Source organism: Quercus suber, unplaced genomic scaffold, assembly GCF_002906115.3.
Source record: "Quercus suber isolate HL8 unplaced genomic scaffold, Cork oak 2.0 scaffold_175, whole genome shotgun sequence".
NCBI lineage: Eukaryota > Viridiplantae > Streptophyta > Magnoliopsida > Fagales > Fagaceae > Quercus > Quercus suber.
The window spans coordinates 1,193,704-1,216,278 of record NW_027069635.1 but is presented as its reverse complement, the minus strand read 5'-3'; the positions used below and the strand labels follow the sequence as shown (position 1 = coordinate 1,216,278).

The following is a 22,575-nucleotide window of genomic DNA, read 5'->3' as shown; positions in this document are numbered from 1 at the left end:
AAGAAAAGTACTTGAAAATGGCTTAAAATTTTTCTTTACACCCTGTAATCACTATAATGCTTTATGGTCTCGGTGGATCTAAACATCAGTCATGAGGTTCAAAATTTCAACTCACCAAGGATGAACAAGTCCAGCATGAATGAGCTCAATCACATGGCAATACTGCTGAGTATTAAACAGACTCTGATTCTGGTGAACCAACCCATTACATAACGATGTCAAAAGATCTAAGATCAGTCATATAAAGCGTCAGAACTATTGCTAAAGTTGAAAGTCGTCACTATTCATGGAAACCTCTTTGTTAGTAGCTGAATTTTGTGCAATTTACAGATGGCCTCAACTTGCCCTGCAACATAATATTAAAAATCTCATTGTGAAAAAAAGTCCAAATATTTGGCCTCTCACTCCTTGAGTGCTCTCATTCATAGTTGCAGGTACCTATATTGTGTCGATAATTCGGTATAACTAAAGGACGTTGCTTCAATACCTCTTGTTGTATTTGCAGATCCTGCTGCATGTATTAACTGCTTATTTGAGGCGGATGTTGGGGGTACTTTGAGTGTGACAAAAAACCTGCTTATAGTATTTCTTTCGCCAAAATGGCCAAATACCATCTTTTTTGGAAATTTTTAGCAAAAAGACACTGTTTCGAAAATAAATGACAAACTACGACTTTTTCTAAAACTCAAGTTTCAGAAACTCGAGTTCCTCATTAGTTTTGCCACCGTGGCACTGCTGAGTTGGAATTTGTGCGAATAAAAAAAATTATGTGGTACTCGAGCTTGGTAAACTCGAGTACCATGCAACACAATACTCGAGTATAGCAGGCTCGAATACCTTTTACAAATAAAATACAAAAAAATTTATTTCTACAGTACTCGAGTACCGTGTAAATTTTTTATTGTTTTTTTTGTTTGGGGATAATCAACAAATAAATATAAAGATAAAAATAAGTAGTTTTTTTTTATGTTTTTATTTATTTAAATAGAAGCATTGTAAAATATAAAGATTTTAATTTCGAAATATAAATTTAATTTCTACATTAATTAAAATTGTTCATTGTTTTCTTATAAAAATTGTTCACTGTTTTCTGTATAAACTATTTTTACGATTTTGCATAAAATTATTTTCTGTTCAGCATTATTTATGAAATTTTTCACTCTCTTTTTTGCATAAATTATTTTCTGTTCACTATTTAAAAAATTGTTCACTGTTTTCTTATAAAACACCTAGTGAAATCGTGTTTTCTAAATTTAAACGCCAAATCTGAATGCTTTATCATGTTTGAATTTCACAATAATAGAATATATTTTTCTGCATTGATAAAATCTATTTCTACATTAATAAAATTTTCTCTTTGCACATCATATTTATTGTATATTCAAATCTGCTTACTGCATTCATAAAATCTTTTTTTTGCATTAATTAAAACTGTTCACTGTTTTCTGCATAAACTATTTCTAGCATTCTGCATAAAATTATTTTCTGTTCAGCATTATTTAAAAAATTGTTCACTCTCTTTTATGCGTATATTATTTTATGTTCACTATTTAAAAAATTGTTCACCGTTTTCTCATAAAACACCTAGTGAAATCATGTTTTCTAAATTTAAAAGCCAAATCTGAATGCTTTTTCATGTTTAAATTTCACAATAATCGAATTGGTTTTTCTGCATTAATAAAATTTACTCTTTGTACATCATGTTTACTATATATTCAAATCTGTTTACTGCATTCATAAAATCTATTTTTTGCATTAATTAAAACTGTTCATTATTTTCTCATAAAATATTTTCACTGTTTTCTGCATAAACTATTTTTAGCATTCTGCATAAAAGTATTTTCTCTTCAGCATTATTTGAAAAATTGTTCACTGTTTTTTCTGCATAAATTATTAACTGTTCATTAGGTGTTTTAATGATTTGGATGCTCTAATACCAATGACTACCCAGAGAAAGCACAGCAGTAATATGGAAGCATAAACAATGATAAAATAGATAATAAAGAAGTAAATAGCAAAATAGATATGTAGGGATATTGGGCCTGGAAGCCCATCGTAGGTTCATATAATTAGGCCTACAATCCAAGCCGAGGACATGTTGCTGTCCGAGGAGATTGAATCTTTGCTAGATAGGACTGTATGATGCACAAAGGTCAACTTTGACCACCATGGCCCGAAGCAGTGCGCCGAGGACAAATATACATCTTTGGTTGACTAATGCTTAGGTCTGTGAAGGGTGGCCAATGAGCAAAAGTAAAACTCTAAGAAGTCATACGAAGGCTGATAGTGCTTTTCAAACTGTTAGGTGGGGAAGCATCCTAAAATATCTGAAGGAAAGGCTGCCACCACCGCATTAAATGTTCAGCAGCTAAATTTCTGGCTGCATTAATGTGGAGAAGAGACCTGAACAATGTAACATTGGTTGCCCCAATGTAAATAAGATCAGTAAGGGTGCCTAAAAAGATAGGTACTCTAGTGGTAGCCCCAAATGATTGACAAGTGTAGGACCAGGATGTATTGGAAGGGACTATATAATAGGAGAGACCCTTCATGAAGAGGGGATCGGAAAAATCAGAAAAGGAAAGAAAAGAGTATTGAGGAATCATACTTGTAACCCAATTGAAAGATAATATAAAAGAATAATGCACCTTGGACCTTGCCGAGGATAACTTTTCTTCAAAATAATCCTATGTCGTTCCCTTCTTTTATTGTCAGATCTATTCCTAGATTTACTTGATCAACTACAGCCCAGTTCTTCAACACATTCTCTATAAATTCATTACTTTTGGGCTTTTTGGGCTTAAGCCATTCCACGTAGTGGGCCACCAACCCAAAACCGGTCCTTACAATTGGCACAGTTTGTGGGAAGAACTAGAGTTTTTAGTTGATCTCACTCTTAAAGATAGTAGGATCAGGTCCATGCCAGACAGAGTCTATGGGGTCCCAACATCAAGATCATTTTCTCAATCTTGAACGGCAAAGGGACCGGGAAGGAAGTGTACATACTACCCACACTACTAGAAGCCAGGCTAAGGGTAAAAGCCACGTCTCTCGGGAAGAAAATGTTAGGAACATGCAGAAGGAGATTGATCACCTGAAGAGAAGCTTGCGCCACGAACGACGAAGGCGAGCTTCGTCAGATCTTGACTTCTCTTCTGAGGGAGAAGAGGATATTAGCTACAGGCGCAGGTCGAGGACTCCCCCCAGCGAGACTTTCTCATATGATGAGGACTATAGTCATGAGCGTAGAGATAAAAAGTTGTCCTCAGATGGCCTCAAGAACGATGCCATGAGTAGAGCACTTAACCAGATTGCAAAGTCTCCTTTTTCACGCTGGATTGAAAGAGGAAGACTCCCATAGCTATTCACCCAACCCACGTTCACTATATATAATGGGAGAACGGATCCTATGGAGCATGTTAGTCATTTTAATCAAAGAATGGCTGTGCATTCCAGAAATGAGCCTCTAATGTGCAAGGTATTCCCGTCCAGTTTGGGGCCGGTGGCGATGAGGTGGTTTGATAGTTTGAGGGCAGGTTCCATTGATTCTTTCAAGGAGCTCACTTAAGCATTTGGATCCAGATTTGTCACGTGTAGAAGGGCTCTTCGGCCTTTGGCTTCTTTGTTGTCTTTGTCCATGAAAGAAGGAAAAACCTTGAAGACGTATTTAGACAGATACTGGGAGATATTCAATGAGATAGAAGGTGATATTGATCATGTTACCATTAGTACTTTTAAGCTCGGCCTACCTACTGAGCACTGTTTAAGAAAATCCTTGACCGGTAAACCCGTTACCAACGTACGTCAACTCATGGATTGAATTGACAAATACAAGAGAGTGGAGGAAGACCAACAACAAGATAAGGGTAAAGGTAAGGTTATCCCTCAGGAGAGGAGGGATTTTAGGTCAGACCGCTACAATAATAATAGGCCCTGGAGAGATTTTTCTAGACAATCTTTACCTGTAGCTCCTCAGACTGTAAACATTGTGTTTAGAGAGCCAGTGCATCAGGTCTTGGAGAAAATAAAAAGGGAACCTTACTTCAAATGGCCGAGTAAGATGAGTGGAGATCCCTTAAGACGTAACCAGAGTCTTCATTGTCAGTACCATCAGGAGCGGGGACATACTACCGAGGACTGTCGGACATTGTGGAATTATCTGGAGCAATTGGTCAAGTAAGGGAAACTACAACATCTCCTGTATCGCCCAAATGGGCAGGATGACCAGCTGAGGTTTGATACTTAAGGGAATGTTTCTTCAAGACCCCCGATAGGAACAATTAATGTCATCTTTGCTGCACCTGGGAGGACAGGTTCACAGCCCTCCAGGGTGATGTCCGTAGCTAAGTTCCCAGCCGAGGATGCAAGTTTTAGGCCGAAGAGAGCCAGAGTAGAAACTCGTCAGGTGCTGAGTTTTTCGGATGAAGAAAAGGCAGGGACCATCCAACCGCATGATGATGCTTTGGTGGTAACTCTCAGCGTAGGTGGATATGATGTAAGGAGGGTGATGGTGGACCAAGGTAGTTGTGTAGAGATCATGTATCCTGACCTATATAAGGGGCTACACCTGAAACCCGAGAATCTAACTGCCTATAACTCCCCTTTGGTGAGCTTTGATGGGAAGGTGGTTATTCCAAAGGGCCAGATCAAGCTACCGATGCAGGCAGGCTTAGAGGTGGTAGATGTGGACTTTATAGTAGTAGATTCATACTCTTTTTACATGGCCATTGTGGCCAAGCCTTGGCTTCACGCCTTAGGGGTTGTCTCTTCGACTCTACATCAAAAGGTGAAGTATCCATCAAGAAACTAGATTGAGGAACTGGTAGGGGACCAATCCGTGGCTCGACAATGCCTTGTGTTTGCCATCTCGTATCAGTCAGTAATTAAGTCGTCGGCCTCGGTGAATGAAGGTTTATAGCAGTCAAAGTCTACAGTCTCGCCTAGTAAGGGGCCAGCCGAGGAGGCTCAATGTGAAGATCTAGAGAGACTTAGTATAGGGAATGATCCAGAGAAGTTTTTTTAGGTTGGAGTTCAGTTACCCCCTCGGGAAAAATAAGAATTGGTGGAATTTCTTAAGAAAAATGTTGATGTATTCACCTGGGATGCCTACGAAGCTTTGGGGGTGAGTCTGGACTTCATCTGCCAGCATTTGAATGTCAATCCGGCAGTTACCCCAAAAAAGCAACCTCCTCGGCGTTCGTCCAAGGAACATTCAGATGCTATCAAGGATGAGGTGATGAAACTTAAACGGGCTGGGGCTATTAAAGAAGTCTGGCTGGCTAACACCATGGTAGTAAAAAAGAAGAGTGGAAAATGGCACATATGTGTGGATTTCACGGATTTGAATAAGGCCTGCCCAAAGGATCCCTTCCTTATGCCTCGGATTGATCAGTTAGTGGATGCAACGGTAGGCCATCCCCGGATGAGTTTCTTGGATGCCTTCCAAGGGTACCATCAGATTCCTCTGGCTGTGGATGACTAGGAGAAGACGGCTTTTGTCACCCATATTGGAAATTACCATTATAAGGTGATGCCTTTTGGTTTGAAAAATGTAGGAGCCACTTATCAAAGAATGATGACCGGGATGTTTGAACCTCAATTAGGAAAAAACATGGAAATCTACATAGATGACATGGTGGTAAAGAGCAGAACAAAGTCAGACCATATTGTTGACCTCGGAACTACTTTCGATACGTTAAGGAAGCACAAGCTTCGGCTTAATGCTTCTAAGTGTTTGTTTGGCGTCGAATCTGGGAAGTTCTTGGGCTACATGGTCACTCACTGGGGAATAGAAGTCAACCCTGACTAGATTAAGGCGATTAACAATCTGCAACCACCTCGGAATCCCAAGGAAGTTCAAAGGCTTACAGGAATGATTGCTGCTCTAAACTGATTCATTTCTCGGTTAACTGACAGGTGTAGACCTTTCTTTCAGTTATTGAATAAGTAGAAGGGGTTTGAATGGATTGAAGAGTGCACCCTGGCTTTCCAACAATTGAAAGAATATCTGTCTCAACCGCCCATTATGTCCAGACCTAAGGTGGATGAGGTGTTGTTTGCCTACGTAGCTGTAGCCGATCACACAGTAAGTCTGGTACTAATACGCGTTGATGATGGGGTACAGAGGCCAGTTTACTACGTGAGTAAGTCATTACATGAGGCCGAGGTTCGTTACATACCATTAAAGAGGGCTATTTTGGCTATAGTGCATGCTACACGCAAACTCCCCTACTATTTTCAATCACACACGGTTGTTATCCTGACCCAACTCCCGCTTAGATCTCTGCTACGCAGTGTTGATTACACAGGGAGAGTGGCTAAGTGGGGTATAATTTTAGGGGCTTTTGACATCAAGTACATGCCACGCACCTCTATCAAGGGTCAGGTTCTTACCGACCTGGTTGCTGAATTTGCTGAATCCTCGGAAGAAGAAAGGATTGAAGGGCAAAACATGGATGAAAAATTGATTGGAATGATTTCCGTGCAAGAACTTGCGCCCTGGAGAGTCTATGTTGATGGGGCAGTGAACCATAAGGGATCTGGTGTGGGGCTAGTTTTAATATCCCTAGAAAGCATTACGATTGAAAAATCTTTAAGGTTAGGATTCTCGGCTACAAATAATGAGGCTGAATATGAAGCTTTGTTGGAGGGAATGATCATGGTACAAAAAATGGGTGGAAAAGTAATAGAGTTGATTTCTGATTCAAGATTGGTCGTCAGCCAAGTCCACGGGGAGTTGGAAGCCCGAGATCCTAGAATGCAAGAGTACTTAAACCAGGTTAGACATTTACAGTTTAATTCGAATCTTTCAATTTCTTACAAGTCCCTAGAAGTAAAATACACATGCGGACTCTCTTGCTACATTGGCAACCTCCTCGGCGCAAAGTCTACCTTGGGTAATTCTCGTAGAAGATTTATGCAGACCCACTGAGGTAGGAAAGACTGCAACCTATGTTCACCAAATAAGAACAACTCCTAGCTGGATAGACCCTATTGTACTGTACCTTAAGGAGGATATTTTACCAGAAGATAAGTCCGAAGCTGATAAGGTACGAAGAAAAGCTCCTCGGTTCTGGCTGTCCGAGGATCAGAAGTTGTATAAGAGGTCTTTCTCTGGCCCATATCTGCTCTCTGTACCTCCAAAGGGAGTGGAGATAGTTTTAGAAGAACTGCATGAGGGAATATGCGGAAGCCATACGGGGGGAATGTCTTTATCGCACAGGGCCCTTACGCAAGGCTACTGTTGATCGAAGATGCAATAAGAAGTGGAGGACTATGTAAAGAAATGCAACCAGTGTTAGAGGTTTGCCCCAAATATTCACCAACCTGGTGGAGTCCTTAATCCTCTTTCTAGTCCTTGGCCTTTCGCTCAATGGGGCTTGGATATTATTGGTCATTTCCCTAAGGCAGCTAGGAACAAGAGATATTTATTGGTCGGCACAGACTACTTCACTAAATGGGTTGAAGCTGAACCATTGTCCAATATTAGAGACATGGATGCCAAACGATTTCTTTGGAAAAATATAATAACAAGGTTTGGAGTCCCTCGCACTCTCATCTCGGACAACGGCTTGCAGTTTGATAGTAAGGCCTTTAGGAGATATTGCTGCGACATGGGCATAATAAATAGATACTCTACCCCGACATATCTGCAGGGGAATGGGCAGGCTGAAGTTGTTAATAAAGTCATAGTGAATGGACTCAAGATTAGACTAGATGATGCAAAGGGGAAATGGGTTGAAGAGTTATCACACATCCTGTGGACTTATCGAACCACACCTCGTAGGTCCACAGGAGAGACATCTTTTTCAATGACGTATGGGGCAGAGGCTATTATTCCTCTGGAAACTGGATTTCCCACCCTAAGAACAAATTCTTTTACTCCGAGCAGCAACGATGAACTATTGGAAAGGAGTTTAGATTTAGTTGAAGAGCGCAGAGAGAATGCCATGGTCCAATTGGCTTATTATCAACATAAACTCAAGCAAGGATATGACGCTAACGTAAAACTAAGACCACTGGCAATGGGGGATTTGGTCTTAAGAAAGCTTGTAGGAGCTACCAAGAATCCAGCATGGGGAAAGCTAGGACCCAATTGGGAAGGCCCATATCGTATAACATCATGGCTGGCATTGGTGCGTATTACCTTGAAGATCTTGAGGAAAAAGTTGTACCTCGTCCTTGGAATGTAAATAATCTTAGAAGATATTATTATTAATACAAGTTTTTCTCCATCTTCTTTGGGCCTGCTATATTCCTCATCTCACAGTTGTAACATCATTTTAAATATCGAACAGAACCTTGGCTATGCCTGGCTCCTCAGACCACATGCCTTGGAAAAATTGATATCTTTTAGTTATTTTTCTAAGTGTTAAACAGAACCTAAGCTATGCCTGGTTCATCGGACCATCTGCTTTGGGAAAATTAACATAGTGCAACATCATTTTAAATATCAAACAGAACCTTAGCTATGCTTGGCTCCTCGGACCACATGCCTTGGAAAAATTGATATATTTCAGTTATTTTTCTAAGTGTTAAACAGAACCTAAGCTATGCCTGGTTCCTCGGACCATCTGCTTTGGGAAAATTAACATAGTGCAACATCATTTTAAATATCAAACAGAACCTTGGCTATGCCTGGCTCCTCGGACCACATGCCTTGGGAAAATTGATATCTTTCAGTTATTTTTCTAAGTGTTAAACAGAACCTAAGCTATGCCTGGTTCCTCGAACCATCTGTTTTGGAAAAATTAACACGTTATGACATCATTTTAAGTATCAAACAGAACTTGGGTCATGCCTGGCTCTTCGGACCACATACCTGGGGAAAATTGATATCCTTCAATTAATTCTCTTAAGTGTTAAACATAACCTAAGCTATGTCTGGTTCCTTGAACCATCTGCTTTGGAAAAATTAACACGTTATGACATCATTTTAAGTATAAAACAGAACCTGGGTCATGCCTAGCTCTTCAGCCCACATACCTTGGGAAAATTGATTTCCTTCAACAAATTCTCTAGGTGTTAAGCAGAACTTGAGCTATGTCAAGTTCCTCAGACCATAAACTTAGTATTAATTAAAACACTATAGTACATTTTGGAGTGGTGGACAGACATTACCCTCAGCATTAGAAAGAAGCAAACTCTAGATTCCCTTTTGGGGTCAAATGGTTTGTTATCACCCAAGCTGAATATAAGTTAAATTCCATGAGCATCACATTAAAGCATTTTAGGGTGCCTTGGACTTAGTTGTTTTTTGATCAGCAGTTGAATATTTTTATTAAGGTTAGAGAACTTCTCAAAGTGTGGAAATCCGAGGTATGTATTGACATTACTGTGAATTAACTATTCTTGATTTATTCTGAGTCTCAATTAGAAATGTGTGAAATGTGCAATTTCCCTTGAATAAACAATCATACACTTTCAAGGCACATAGCTGTGTCCAATCAAGTAATAATCAAAGTAAAAGGTGCATAAGGGAAGAAAATAACTCTTGCAAGCTTGGGGAAATAAGATGTACATTCTATTGAAATATGTCTTAAAAAAAAATAATAAAAAAAAAAGGCAGTTACATAACAAAGGTAAGGATTCAACATTTCAATTTTATCTGAAGCCCGGGCTTAGAAGTCTTGTCTGCTTGATTGGCTACTTCAGTAGGAGCCACCTTCTCTTTGTCCTTAGGATCCTCTTTGGCAGGTATGGTGACCAAGGCTAAGACCATTTCAAAACTTTGAGAAGCAGCCCCATCCTGTGGAATCTCTGCGCTTTTATCTGAGGACTTAGTCACATCAGAAGTGATCTCCTTGGGAGCTTCAGGTTCCTTTTCTTGCTCTTGTTGATGGGGAAGAAGGAGATCTTGAGGCTGTGTCTCTTCAACAGGATCAGATACTGTAGAGGCTACTTTACTTGTGATGGAGGGAAGGACCGAGGTTCGGATGGCTGGAGGATAATAAATTTTCTCTGGTTTCCTCAGCTCAGAAGAGGCCTCAACCCCAGCCTGGTTGAGGGCTTCAGCCCAAGTCTGAGCACAGTAGGTTTGGCACACCGATGGAACCTCTGCCCTAAGGGTTTCCTCGGTCTCAGCCACCCCAACGTCATAACCATGCTGCTCCGCCTCGTCCCTGGCCTTCTCGACCTCCCCTCTTGCTTTATCGGCCTCTTCTCTAGCCTTCTCGGCCTGATCCCTCTACCTCTGGACTTCAGCTAACTTCTTCTGCAGAGTTGTAACTTGCTCTTTAGAAGAAGTCAACTGTTCCCTGGCGTCACGTAACTATAGCCTCTGATCCTCGGCCTGCTTTTGAGCGCTGTCCAAAGCAGAGTCAACACTTCTCCTAGCTCGCTCCTCCTCTGTTAACTTTTTCCTTAAGTCCTTGTTGGACTGATCAGCAATATTGAATGAGTTCACAGCAGCTACGCGTCTTGATCTCTCATCCTCCAATTGCTGGTAACAAGAATTGGTTATCTCCTCAACCCTGAATGTGGCTTGGACAGCCTAACAATAGAGGGTGGTTACCTTTTGGAATTAAAGGCAAAGAGGAAAAGAGAAAGTAGAGAAAGGAGGGGAGTTACATACCATGCCCAAATATCGTTTAAGGTTGAGGAAAACCTCTAGCCTCCTAATAGATCGCAGCTCGGCCATATCAGTGGGGAGTAGCAAAGCCTCTTCCAGAGCCAAGGCCACACGACATCCAGTGCCTCCGTGGAAGTCCCTGATGGACGCATCATCCCTTAGAGGCTCGCCATTGATCACCGGTGCTAGAAGTCAAGCTTGAGGCTCGAGTGGCTGGCTGTCTCTTCTCTCTGAGACTCGTTGCCCTCCAGGCCCAGTTTTTTGTTGTTTTGCAGCATGTTGGGGCTCTTCTTCTGACGGAGGACAAAACCTCCCATCATCAACTACATCCTTGCCCTTCTGTTATCTTTTCCTCTTCGGATCCACAGGCTTAACCCTGGGTGGCAAGGATGACTGAGGAGGAGGAGGAGGAAGTTTTGGAGGAGCAGGGAGCTTAGGCTGGGATGGTTTGCTGGGCCCATCTTTCTCGGGCTGGGATTCTATTAGCTCCAACAAACTCTTTTTTGATTTCCTTTGTATGCCTATGTCTCCTTCTAAAATAGTATCCACCGAGAGAAAGCCCACTTCAGTGCAGCTCGGGTCGCCGAGATCATGGACAGGGTCCTCGGATGATTGAGCTCTGTTGAATTCTTCAAATTCGTCTTCGGCAAACCTAAATCAACGACTTCCTCATCTTTCTCTAACTTTTCTTCTTCCCCTTCCTCTACCTTGGGATGAGAGGAGGAAGAACCAACCAAGGGTACGCCCTCTAGGATTGAAGCACCCTTAGGGAGCAGGAAACCCTCAACTGCAACGCTGATCCTTTGAAGACGTGGATCGCGAGCCTAGATAACGTACTTCAGTGCTTGGAAGGCTCGAGAGATCGGCTTGTAACCAAGTATCAAATGAGCCGCCTTGAGCTGACCATCTTCCTAGTTCACAAATACTTCGGCTTTGAGGATGTTGTCCAAACTCTCCCTATTGACCAAATTGAAGTTTAGTTCAAGGGCGCGCCTATCTGTAAAACCATGGAAAGCATGAGGTTAGCGGCCTAGCAACGCAAGTTTCAATAAAATAATTAACAAGTTCTAGTCCTATCCCTAGAACCCCACCTGGTTCCCCCTCTTCCGTGGGGCAGGGGATGCTGTCATGCCACTCCCCAAACACAATCAGGAAGTCCTTGTTCAGTCTCTTGCTGGACTTGGGAAGGCACTAGATAAGCCTAATTTGAGGTCGCCTGGTTTTTAAGTAATAGCCCTTCCCCTTCAGTTGGTGAAGGTTGTAGACCCAATTCACATCATGATAGGTCAGCCGTAGGGGTGTCCATCAGAACCCGAAAACCGACCCACCCGCCCAAACCGCCCGGGCAGACCTGAAAACCGGTGACGGTCGGAGACGGGTCTCTGCCACCAAAAACTGATTTAGAGGGGTCGGATGGCGGGTTTTCTTCTTCAAAACCCGATATACCTGATCCGACCGACGAAACAGAAGAAAAAACATCGGTTTTACCCAGATCCGTTCAGATTCATCGATTTTCGGTGAAAAGTTTGGTAGTTTTTGGTTCGATTTTGCTCAGATCTTGGTTTTCTCTTTAGATCCAGTGAAGCTCTTGGTTTTCTTGCTTAGATCCGGCGGTGAGATGAAGATTTTGCTCAATTTTTACTTAGATTCGGCTTGATGTGGTGCTTTTGCTTCAATTTTGCTCAGATCTAGGCTTGATTTTTGCTTCGATTCTTGCTTGATGTGGTGCTTTTGCTCAAATCTGGGCTTGATATAGTGCTTTTTGCTTCAATTTTTGCTTAGATCTTGTGATTTGCTCTGAAATCTGGGCTTGTGTGGTGGTTTTGAGCTTCAATCCTGCGAAGATTCTGTGGTTTACCTCAGTGCCAAGGCCGACCGACCCAACCATCGTCCATCGGAGACCGATCCGACTCGACCCGATGATGTTGGTGGTCGGTGGCGGGTCGTCCAATCGTCCACCCAATGTAAGAGGGTCGGTTGCGGGTTGGGCATAAACCCGACCCGTGGACACCCCTAGTCAGCCACAACCCCATTTTCTTATTCAATGCGTCTACACACCCCAATATTCTGAAGACGTTGGGGGCGCACTGGGTAGGGGTTAACCTAACGAACCTAAGGTAATCCCTCATCACTAGCCCTATGGGGATCCTCATGCCACCTTCAATGAAGGCGATCATGGGAATTGCCACTTCACCAGCCTGTCTTTGAAAGTGCCACTCACCCTCTTTACAATATCTCAAACCCACATGGGGTGGGATCCTATAGTCAGCCTTAAATTTCTCCATCCCTTCCTCAGACTCTACTAAATCCTTAAATCTACCCATCCCCGAAAAAACTCAGAAAGGTAAAGAAAACCGGAAAAAGGTCCAAGAAGAAAGATGCAGAGAAAAGAGAGTAAAAAGTTTGAAAAGTTCGGAAAAACTTACAAAGGCGAGGAAAGTGTCCTCGGAACAAGCTTTTGAAGAGACACGAATGTGGTGAGAAGTGTTGGCAAATTCAACGAATGTGCGCAAGAGCTCCTGAATGCAAAGATAATTTAGGCGATTTGATTTAAATGGGTATTTATACCCAAATCAGAATAACAGCGAGATTTTTCCCGCTCATGAGTGGAAAATAAATCTCCACCGTTGGATCGCCATCGCACCATAGAACGTGGGGGACAACCAGCCGCAAGAATTTAATGAAGACATGCCACACAGTCGAAGCATCAGGAGCATGCCTTGGGCAGTCAAAAAGACACTAACGCTGACGACGGACAAAACGCAGTGGATCAAAGGCACGCCCGAGGATATCAAAATCCTCCTTTCTATCCAAGGTTCCAGACAGCAGAATTTTGAGGGGCTATTGTAGGGATATTGGGCCTGGAAGCCCATTGTAGGTTCATGTAATTAGGCCTACGGTCTAAGCCGAGGACATGTTGCTGTCCGAGGAGATTGAATCTTTGCTAGATAGGACTGTATGGTGCACAAAGTTCAACTTTGACCACCATGGCCCGAAGTAGTGCGCTGAGGACAAATATACATCTTCGGTTGACTAATGCTTAGGTCTGTGAAGGGTGGCCAATGAGCAAAATTAAAACTCTAAGAAGTCATACGAAGGCTGACAGTGCTTGTCAAACTGTTAGGTGGGGAAACGTCCTAAAATATCTGAAGGGAAGGCTGCCACCACCGCATTAAATGTTGGGTAGCTAAATTCCTGGCTGCATTAATGTGGAGAAGACACCTGAACAGTGTAACATTGGTTGCCCTAATGCAAATAAGATTAATAAGGGTGCCTGAAAAGATAGGTACTCTAGTGGTAGCCCCAAATGATTGACAAGTGTAGGACCAAAATGTATTGGAAGGGACTATATAATGGGAGAGACCCTTCATGAAGAGGGGATCAGAAAAATCAGAAAATGAAAGAAAAGAGTATTTAGGAATCATACTTGTAACCCAATTGAAAGATAATATAAAAGAATAATGCACCTTGGACCTTGCCGAGGATAACTTTTCTTTAAAATAATCCTATGTCGTTCCCTTCTTTTATTGTTAGATCTATTCCCAGATTTACTTGATCAACTATAGCCCAGTTCTTCAACCCATTCTCTATAAATTCATTGCTTTTGGGCTTTTTGGGTTTAAGCCATTCCACGTAGTGGGCCACCAACCCAAAACTGATCCTTACAAGATATATTCAAACTAAGGTTAAAATGGAGTATGGAATATGAAAATAGAAACTAGTAAAATCTTACTTGAATAAAAATTTTAGTCTTTGATAAACTTGAAAAAAAACTGCTATCTTTGATACAATCTTGAAAATAAAACTGTCTGAAGAGAAAGGTTACAAGATTACAAGAGGGGAAAGAGTACAAAAGTCTTTCTGAGGGAGAGGGAAGGCTATTACGAAAGGCTTTCTAAAACTTGGAACTTAAAAGCTTAGAATCTTAGAAACTTAGAAACTTGTCTTCTTTCTTCATAATCCGTCTCTTTTATAGGTGAAATGAACCATGGTAAAGTAACCTGAGTAGGTAAATTTAATTCAAGTTAATCTGTTGGTGGTATGGAAATTAGTACTGATGAGTAATATCTTGAGAATCTATCAGATCTCTTTTTACGCATGCTAATATGGACTTAAAAAAAAACAATAAGGATATGAAAATAAATTACATTGATTGAATCAATATAATCACCACATATGAAATATTTCCATGGCCATAATTTGGAGTCTTTCAAGTTTCAAACCTAAGACTTTCACCATTGATCTTATCTCTTAAAAAAAAGGAAAAGAGCATAATCATGTTTATTTTTCTCTGTTTTACAAAAACCTTTGATAGGTACCCCAAAATTAACAAAAATACTCAAAAAAAAAAAAAATGCCAAAAACCAATTTAACCAAAAATTTCAGAACTCATACGGATATGCTTATAGTTTCCTAGAACATTGGAATAATATCTTTGGCAATACCTTATAAATCTGTATTCAACTCTCACTATTTGTACCACTTCTTTTTCTCTTTTCATTTCTATTAAAAACACATACACAAAACAAAACAAAACAAAAAACAAAAGAACACGCACTATGCTTATCTACACAAAACATCAATAAAAGCCCACACAAATATATTATCTAGCAAAATTGAGCCATTTGCATAGTGAAATATTGGTTAGTGAAGGATTTAATTCTTAATAGAAGAAAAAAAAAAATCAAACAATAAATGCCCAACATAAGCAAAACTCAAAGGGATATGTTTTTTTTTTTTTTTGGTAAACTGGAAAATGCATTCAACTAAGAAGGAAAAGCAACAGAGGTAGGACAAAGCCTGACCTGAGATAAACCATACAAGTCTGCCATATAGGCATTTAGAATAGAGGGGGGAGGATAACAGAAAAACATAAAATTAGAAGATAACGAGCATCCTAATCTAGCAAGACCATCTGCACAGTGGTTGCCTTCCCTAAAGCAATGACTAACCTTCACTTGAGGGATTAGAGATATCAACTTCCTACAATCAGCCACAATGGCATAGTTAGTAGCATTCGAACTTCCAATATTGTTCATCAAGTCAGAAATAACTTTAGCATCCAATTCAACTTCAAGAGCATTAATATGCATCTGCAAGCACATTTGCAAGCACATATGTTAGTAATAGTATAGATAAGCATTGATTCTTTAAAGGCCATGAGAAACTATTTCACTGTTTATGCTTCTACAACTAATTACAAGTATTATGAACATTACTTAAAACTCTTAAAATTAAGTAGTTGGCTGTAAGTTATAAATCTTCGAAGCATTTAGAAATCCCATTAAATAAACTCATCAAGTGCATTTCTAAAAGTAATTGTCATGCCATTTTAAAACATCAAAGTTAGCAGCAGAACCAATTACACACCTGCTAGGAAAATCCACAATGAGATGTAGATGTCTAATAATAAAATTGACATACTAATCTTAAATAGATTAAACTTAACAGCCCAAGAGGACTTCTAATCATGTGCCAAAAGGGGTAACCTTAGATTCAATTGCAATGTTTTTTCATATGCTTGAACTTTTTAAGAACACTGGCTAACACAATAAGATTTTTTTTTTAAAAATCAAATTAACAAATAGCAGTTTCGGAGGGAACCTCCAATCTTCTAAGAAGGAATCCCAAAAGTCCAAGTCATCCACTCATCAGAAAGATTAATGAAACCATATAGCAAATAGAATTTTCTTTGCTTTACTCCTCCATCAAGTCTATCTTACTGTCAACACTCAGAATATTTATCTAGGTTTTTCATTTTTGCTCTCTTTCAATATCCTCCACACGTTCCAATCCATACCTCTAGATTATTATTTCTTATCGTTTGATGATTAATTTGTGGTCTGGTGACGCGAAAATAACTGATATCTAACAAATTAAATGTTGTGTCGTGAGGACAATTCATGTGACAATATCATACCCAATGTATAGTAGTTTCAAAGTTACTAATTAGTCAAGATGAAGAGACAAGAGACTAGAATGGAGCCAGGATTTAAACGTGGGGGCGGGGCCAAATTTAATGTAAGCTCATCGAACTTCATCTCGTTCAATAAAACTATAATCTCATATTTGTGGACACAATCTTGTATCATGATACAATGAACAAATACTAATTGTAGGAGCATGGTAGGTATGTATTTTTTAGAGAGATTCCACAGGGAATGGTGGCTGGCGTTTCCAATTTGATGGAGGTTGCTAATGATGGGAAGCTTTGGAGCGTCTGGGGGAAGGTTGGCTGCTTTCTTGACTTTCCTTTGTTTCAAAATCAATGACAAAGAGAGGATGAGAATGAGTACAAGAAAGATAGTTGGAATCCAAAGTAATGTGAGAAATAATAGATTCATGTTTTTTGTTTGGTGGTGTAGGAAAAATAGATGTGTTAAAAAAAAAAAAAAACAAGAATGTGAGTTCATTAGCTCGAGCTTTAGGTAGCTAGATCGAGGGGAGACTATTTAGATGGAGACGGCATTAGATTTGAGAGTATGATATACATGTGGATTTGGGTCCTAGTTACACATTGTGTAACTCTAAGTTATTTTACATCACTCAATATTTCTTTGTTGGATGTGAATTTTAACAAATCTTTTGTTGGGTTAAATTCACTTCTAATACTCTATGTGCTAGCAAAATATACATACACACACTATAGCTGAGGAGTTATTATTGGATTCTAATAAAAATATGGTATTATTGCACAGTTATTGCTTGCTAAATTATTTAATTCTAGAACATTTTTTTCTCTCTTTTATTTATTACAACTATCTAAGAAAGAAGAAAAAAATTATGCAAAAAAATAAAACCTTTAGAGAGATAAGAGTCTGTTTGGCATCAATTTCAGCTTTTAGCTTTTAGTTTTTGTATACAGGTTTTTAAAACCTCATTTTTTCCTGCATTATTTTTCACCTTTTCAAATTTTTTCAAAGTACAAATATAATTTAGCACACTTTCAGCAAAAAGTTTAGCAAACAGCTAAATAAGCTATAAACGGACACTAAGCTTAAAAATAGTAGAACCTTAGAAATAGCAATTATATTACCATTTTGTTTCGGTAGTAACACCCCATGTTCCACCCCGGGAATAATTTCAGGTCATTCCGATGTGTTTCGGCCATTTTGGATTCAGAGACGGAGATAGAAGTTTGATTAAGGGGATTAAAATATAAACAAAAAATGCGTATCATCTATTTAGTATTAAGAAACTATCAACAAATAAAAAAATACAAAATAATTATTTGTTAATATATTAAAATACAATTTATCTATTACAAGAGAAAACAACCTTCTTTTAAATGACAGAAATCATCAATATTAAATTTATACTAACTCATTTTCCATAGGTAAAGACAAATCACAAATAAATAAATAATTGTACAAACAAAAAGAGCCAAATACAGACAAAATACATACTATGCACACAGGTCAGCACTACAATTCACACTATAATAAACTGATTTTATAAAATTTTAGCAACTAACCATTCAAAGTTTCAAACCAATTCTACTTTAAAAGGCTCCACACAATATATCCAGAACAATAAAAATAAAGATAGACAATCTACTACCGTAAGTTTCTAAACCAATTCCACTTTAATAGCAAATTATTTTTTTTATAATAAAAAAATACAACTATTTGGGTGGCAAAATTAAAGAGAAATACAAGAGTCCGTGGGCGAAAATGGCCAAATACCACAATTTTCAGAAATTTGTAGCAAAAAAACACTGTTTCGAAACTATATAGGGAAATACCACTATTTGAACTCGAGTTTATGAAACTCAAGTTTATGGAACTATGGAGGGAAATGGGTTGGAAAGAAGAGAGATTTCCTTAATATGCCAATATACACGTACGAGAGTTTTGAAAGCGTCGGGCACATCATGGTCGGCAAACCTACAAAACTAAGTACAAATACCACCGCAATAGAGTTCACTGTAGCAGAACCACCATGGTCAACCCTATACGAGAAGAGGTGTGAGTTGGAGGTGTATTGTCGATGGCATGGGTTACAAGTTCCTAAGGCACGCTCAGCCGAGTTACCTAGAGATGAACCTGCCAACATACTTGCTCGTCTTGAACAAGAGAACAATCAAATGCAAAAGCGATTAGACCGTTTTCATGCAATCCAAAAAGCTAAGAAGCATCTAAAGGGGAAGGCACAAGAGCGAGCCATCAAGTCTATTAATGAAGTTACTGCATTAGATGATGAAAGAGATATTTCAGACTTCTCAGATTCAAGTAATGATGATTTTCAAAAATTTCTACCTACGAATATTAGACGTTGTTGTAAATGTCTACACGTTTTGTCAATACAAAATGTTATTATTAATGTCTGACAACTGATGATTATATACATTCAACTTTTGCAAATCTAAAGATTAACTGTTCATTAATTGTTGAGTTTACACGATTTTGTTCATTCAACGATTTCAAAATTTTCAACAAATTCGGATGATCAATACATTAGTACACAGTTTTCCATTTAATTTTCACGATTTTGTACATTTAACGAATTCAAACTTTTCAACAAATTCAAACAATCTGTACATCTAATTTACACAATTTTATTTTGTACTTTCAAGATTTTATACAATCAACAAATTCGAATAATCTGTACATCTAATGTACACAATTTTCTCTTGAATCTTCACGATTTTGTACTTTCAACGAAATCAAATTTCTAAACAAGTCCAGAATATTTGTACATCTAATGTACACAACTTTCCATTGAATTTTCACAATTTGGTACGTTCAAAATTTTTGATTTTCCATTAAGATTTCACGATTTTGCATGTTCAACAATTTTGAAATTTTCATCAAATCAGGATAATTAGTACATTAGTACATAGTTTTAAATTGAATTTTCACGATTTCGTACATTTGACGACTTCAAATTTGGATGATCTGTACATCTAATATAATTAATTTTCCATTAAGTTTACTCAATTTGGTATGTTCTTCAATTTTCATTTGAATTTTCACGATTTTACACACTTAACGAATTCGAATTTTTCAACAAATTCGTACTATCTGTACATCTAATGTACACAATTTTTCCTTGAGTTTTCACAGTTTTGTATATTCAACGAATTCAAATTTTTAAACAAATTCATACGTTCTATACATCTAACGTACATACTTTTCCATTGAATTTTCATTATTTTGTACTTTCAACGGAATCAAATTTCTCAACAAGTCTTGACTATCTGTGCATCTTATGTACACCTTCATGATTTGGTACGTTCATTGATTTTCCATCGATTTTTCTCAAATTTCTACATTCAACTAATTCAAACTTTTTTACAAATTCAAATTTTTCGAGGCATTTACCATTAGGTGATTTATACCAGAAAATATTTTTACTTAGTGAATAGTTCTACGTTCAACTAATTCAAACTTTTTTACAAATTCAAATTTTTCGAGGCATTTACCATTAGGTGATTTATACGAATCATTCATTTTTCTTTCATGGAGTTTGTCCATTATTCATATGGTTACATATTTAAAAAAACACAAAAACCATTTAAGTGCAATAATTGCGTCAATGCTAAAAACAATTAATGCAAAAAACAGTGAACAATTTTTACGAAAAAACAGAGAACAGTTTTACTAATGCAAAAAACAGATTTATGAATGTAGTAAGCAAATTCGAATATACAGCAAACATGATGTGTAGAAAGCAAATTTTATTAACGTAGAAACAGATTTTATCAATACAGAAAAATAGATTCGATTATTGTGAAATTCAAACATGAAAAAGCATTTAGATTTGGTGTTTAAATTTAGAAAACATGATTTCACTAGGTGTTTTATGAGAAAACAGCGAACAATTTTTTAAACAATGAACAGAGAATAATTAACACAAAAAAGGAGCGAACAATTTTTTAAATAATGCTGAACAGAAAATAATTTTATGTAGAATGCTAGAAATAGTTTATGCAGAAAATAGTGAACAATTTTCATGAGAAAACAGTGACCAGTTTTACTTAATACAGAAATAGTTTACTTAGTGAATAGTTCTACATTCAACTAATTCGAACTTTTTTACAAATTCAAAATATTTCAAGCATTTACCATCAGGTGATTTATACGAATCATTCATTTTTCTTTCATGGAGTTTGTCCATTATTCATATGGTTACATATTTAAAAAAACACAAAAAACATTTAAGTGCAATAATTGCGCCAATGCTAAAAACAATTTATGCAAAAACAGTGAACAATTTTTATGAGAAAACAATGAACAGTTTTACTTAATGCAAAAAACAGATTTTATGAATGCAATAAGCAAATTCGAATATACAGTAAACATGATGTGTAGAGAGCAAATTTTATTAATGCATAAACAGATTTTATCAATGCAGAAAAATAGATTCGATCATTGTGAAATTCAAACATGGAAAAGCATTTAGATTTGGTGTTTAAATTTAGAAAACATGATTTCACTAGGTGTTTTATGAGAAAACAGCGAAATTTTTTTAAACATTGAACAGAGAATAATTTTCGCAGAAAAGAGAGCGAACAATTTTTTAATAATGCTGAACAGAAAATAATTTATGCAGAATGTTAGGTATAGTTTATGCAGAAAACATTGAACAATTTTTATGGAAAACAGTGAACAGTTTTACTTAATGCAGAAAATAGTTTTACTTAGTGAATAGTTCTACATTCAACTAATTCGAATTTTTCGAGGCATTTACCATTAGGTGATTTATACGAATCATTCATTTTTTTTTCATGGAGTTTGTCCATTATTCATATGGTTACATATTTAAAAAAACACAAAAACCATTTAAGTGCAACAATTGCGCCAATGCTAAAACAATTTATGCAAAAAACAATGAACAATTTTATGAGAAAACAGTGAACAATTTTACTTAATGCAAAAAACAAATTCCAATATACAGTAAACATGATATGTAGAGAGCAAATTTTATTAACTTAAAAACAGATTTTATCAATGCGAAAAATAGATTCGATCATTGTGAAATTCATACATGAAAAAGCATTTAGATTTGGTGTTTAAATTTAGAAAACATGATTTCAGTAGGTGTTTTATGAGAAAACAGCGAACAATTTTTTTAAACAATGAACAGAGAATAATTTACGCAGAAAAGAGAGCGAACAATTTTTTAAATAATGCTGAACATAAAATAATTTTATGCAGAATGCTAGAAATAGTTTTTGCAGAAAATAGTGAACAATAGTGAACAGTTTTACTTAATACATAAATAGTTTTACTTGGTGAATAGTTCTACATTCAAGTAATTCGAACTTTTATACAAATTCAAAATTTTCAAGGCATTTACCATTAGGTAATTTATACGAATCATTCATTTTTCTTTTATGGAGTTTGTCCATTATTCATATGGTTACATATTTAAAAATACAAAAACCATTTAAGTGCAATAATTGCGCCAATGCTAAGAACAATTTATGCAAAAAATAGTGAACAATTTTTATGAGTAAACAGTGAACAGTTTTACTTAATGCAAAAAACAGATTTTATGAATGCAGTAAGCAAATTCGAATATACAGTAAACATAATGTGTAAAGAGCAAATTTTATTAATGCAGAAACAGATTTTATCAAAACAGAAAAATAGATTCGATCATTGTGAAATTCAAACATGAAAAAACATTTAGATTTGGTGTTTAAATTTAGAAAACATGATTTCACTAGGTGTTTTATGAGAAAACAGTGAACAATTTTTTAAACAGTGAACAGAGAATAATTTACGCAGAAAAGAGAGCGAACAATTTTTTAAATAATGCTGAATAGAAAATAATTTTATGCAGAATACTAGAAATAGTTTATGCAGAAAATATTGAACAATTTTTATGAGAAAACAGTGAACAGTTTTACTTAATGCAGAAAATAGTTTTACTTATTGGACAGTTCTACATTCAACTAATTCGAACTTTTTTACAAATTTGAATTTTTCGAGACATTTACCATTAGGTGATTTATACGAATCATTCATTTTTCTTTCATGGAGTTTGTCCATTATTCA

General features: G+C 37.4%; 1 protein-coding gene across 1 annotated transcript; it reads left to right on the top strand.

Moving 5' to 3' along the window:
* The first annotated feature begins 4,333 nt into the window (after positions 1 to 4,333).
* On the top strand, positions 4,334 to 4,810 carry LOC111983120 (uncharacterized). The gene has a single exon (XM_024014777.1). The coding sequence runs from the start codon at positions 4,334 to 4,336 to the stop codon at positions 4,808 to 4,810; it is 477 nt and encodes a 158-aa protein (XP_023870545.1).
* The last annotated feature ends 17,765 nt before the right edge of the window (positions 4,811 to 22,575 follow it).

Excerpts from the sequence above, each read along its gene's own strand:
- LOC111983120 (XM_024014777.1), top strand. The coding sequence starts at position 4,334 with ATGTCCGTAGCTAAGTTCCCAGCCGAGGATGCAAGTTTTAGGCCGAAG.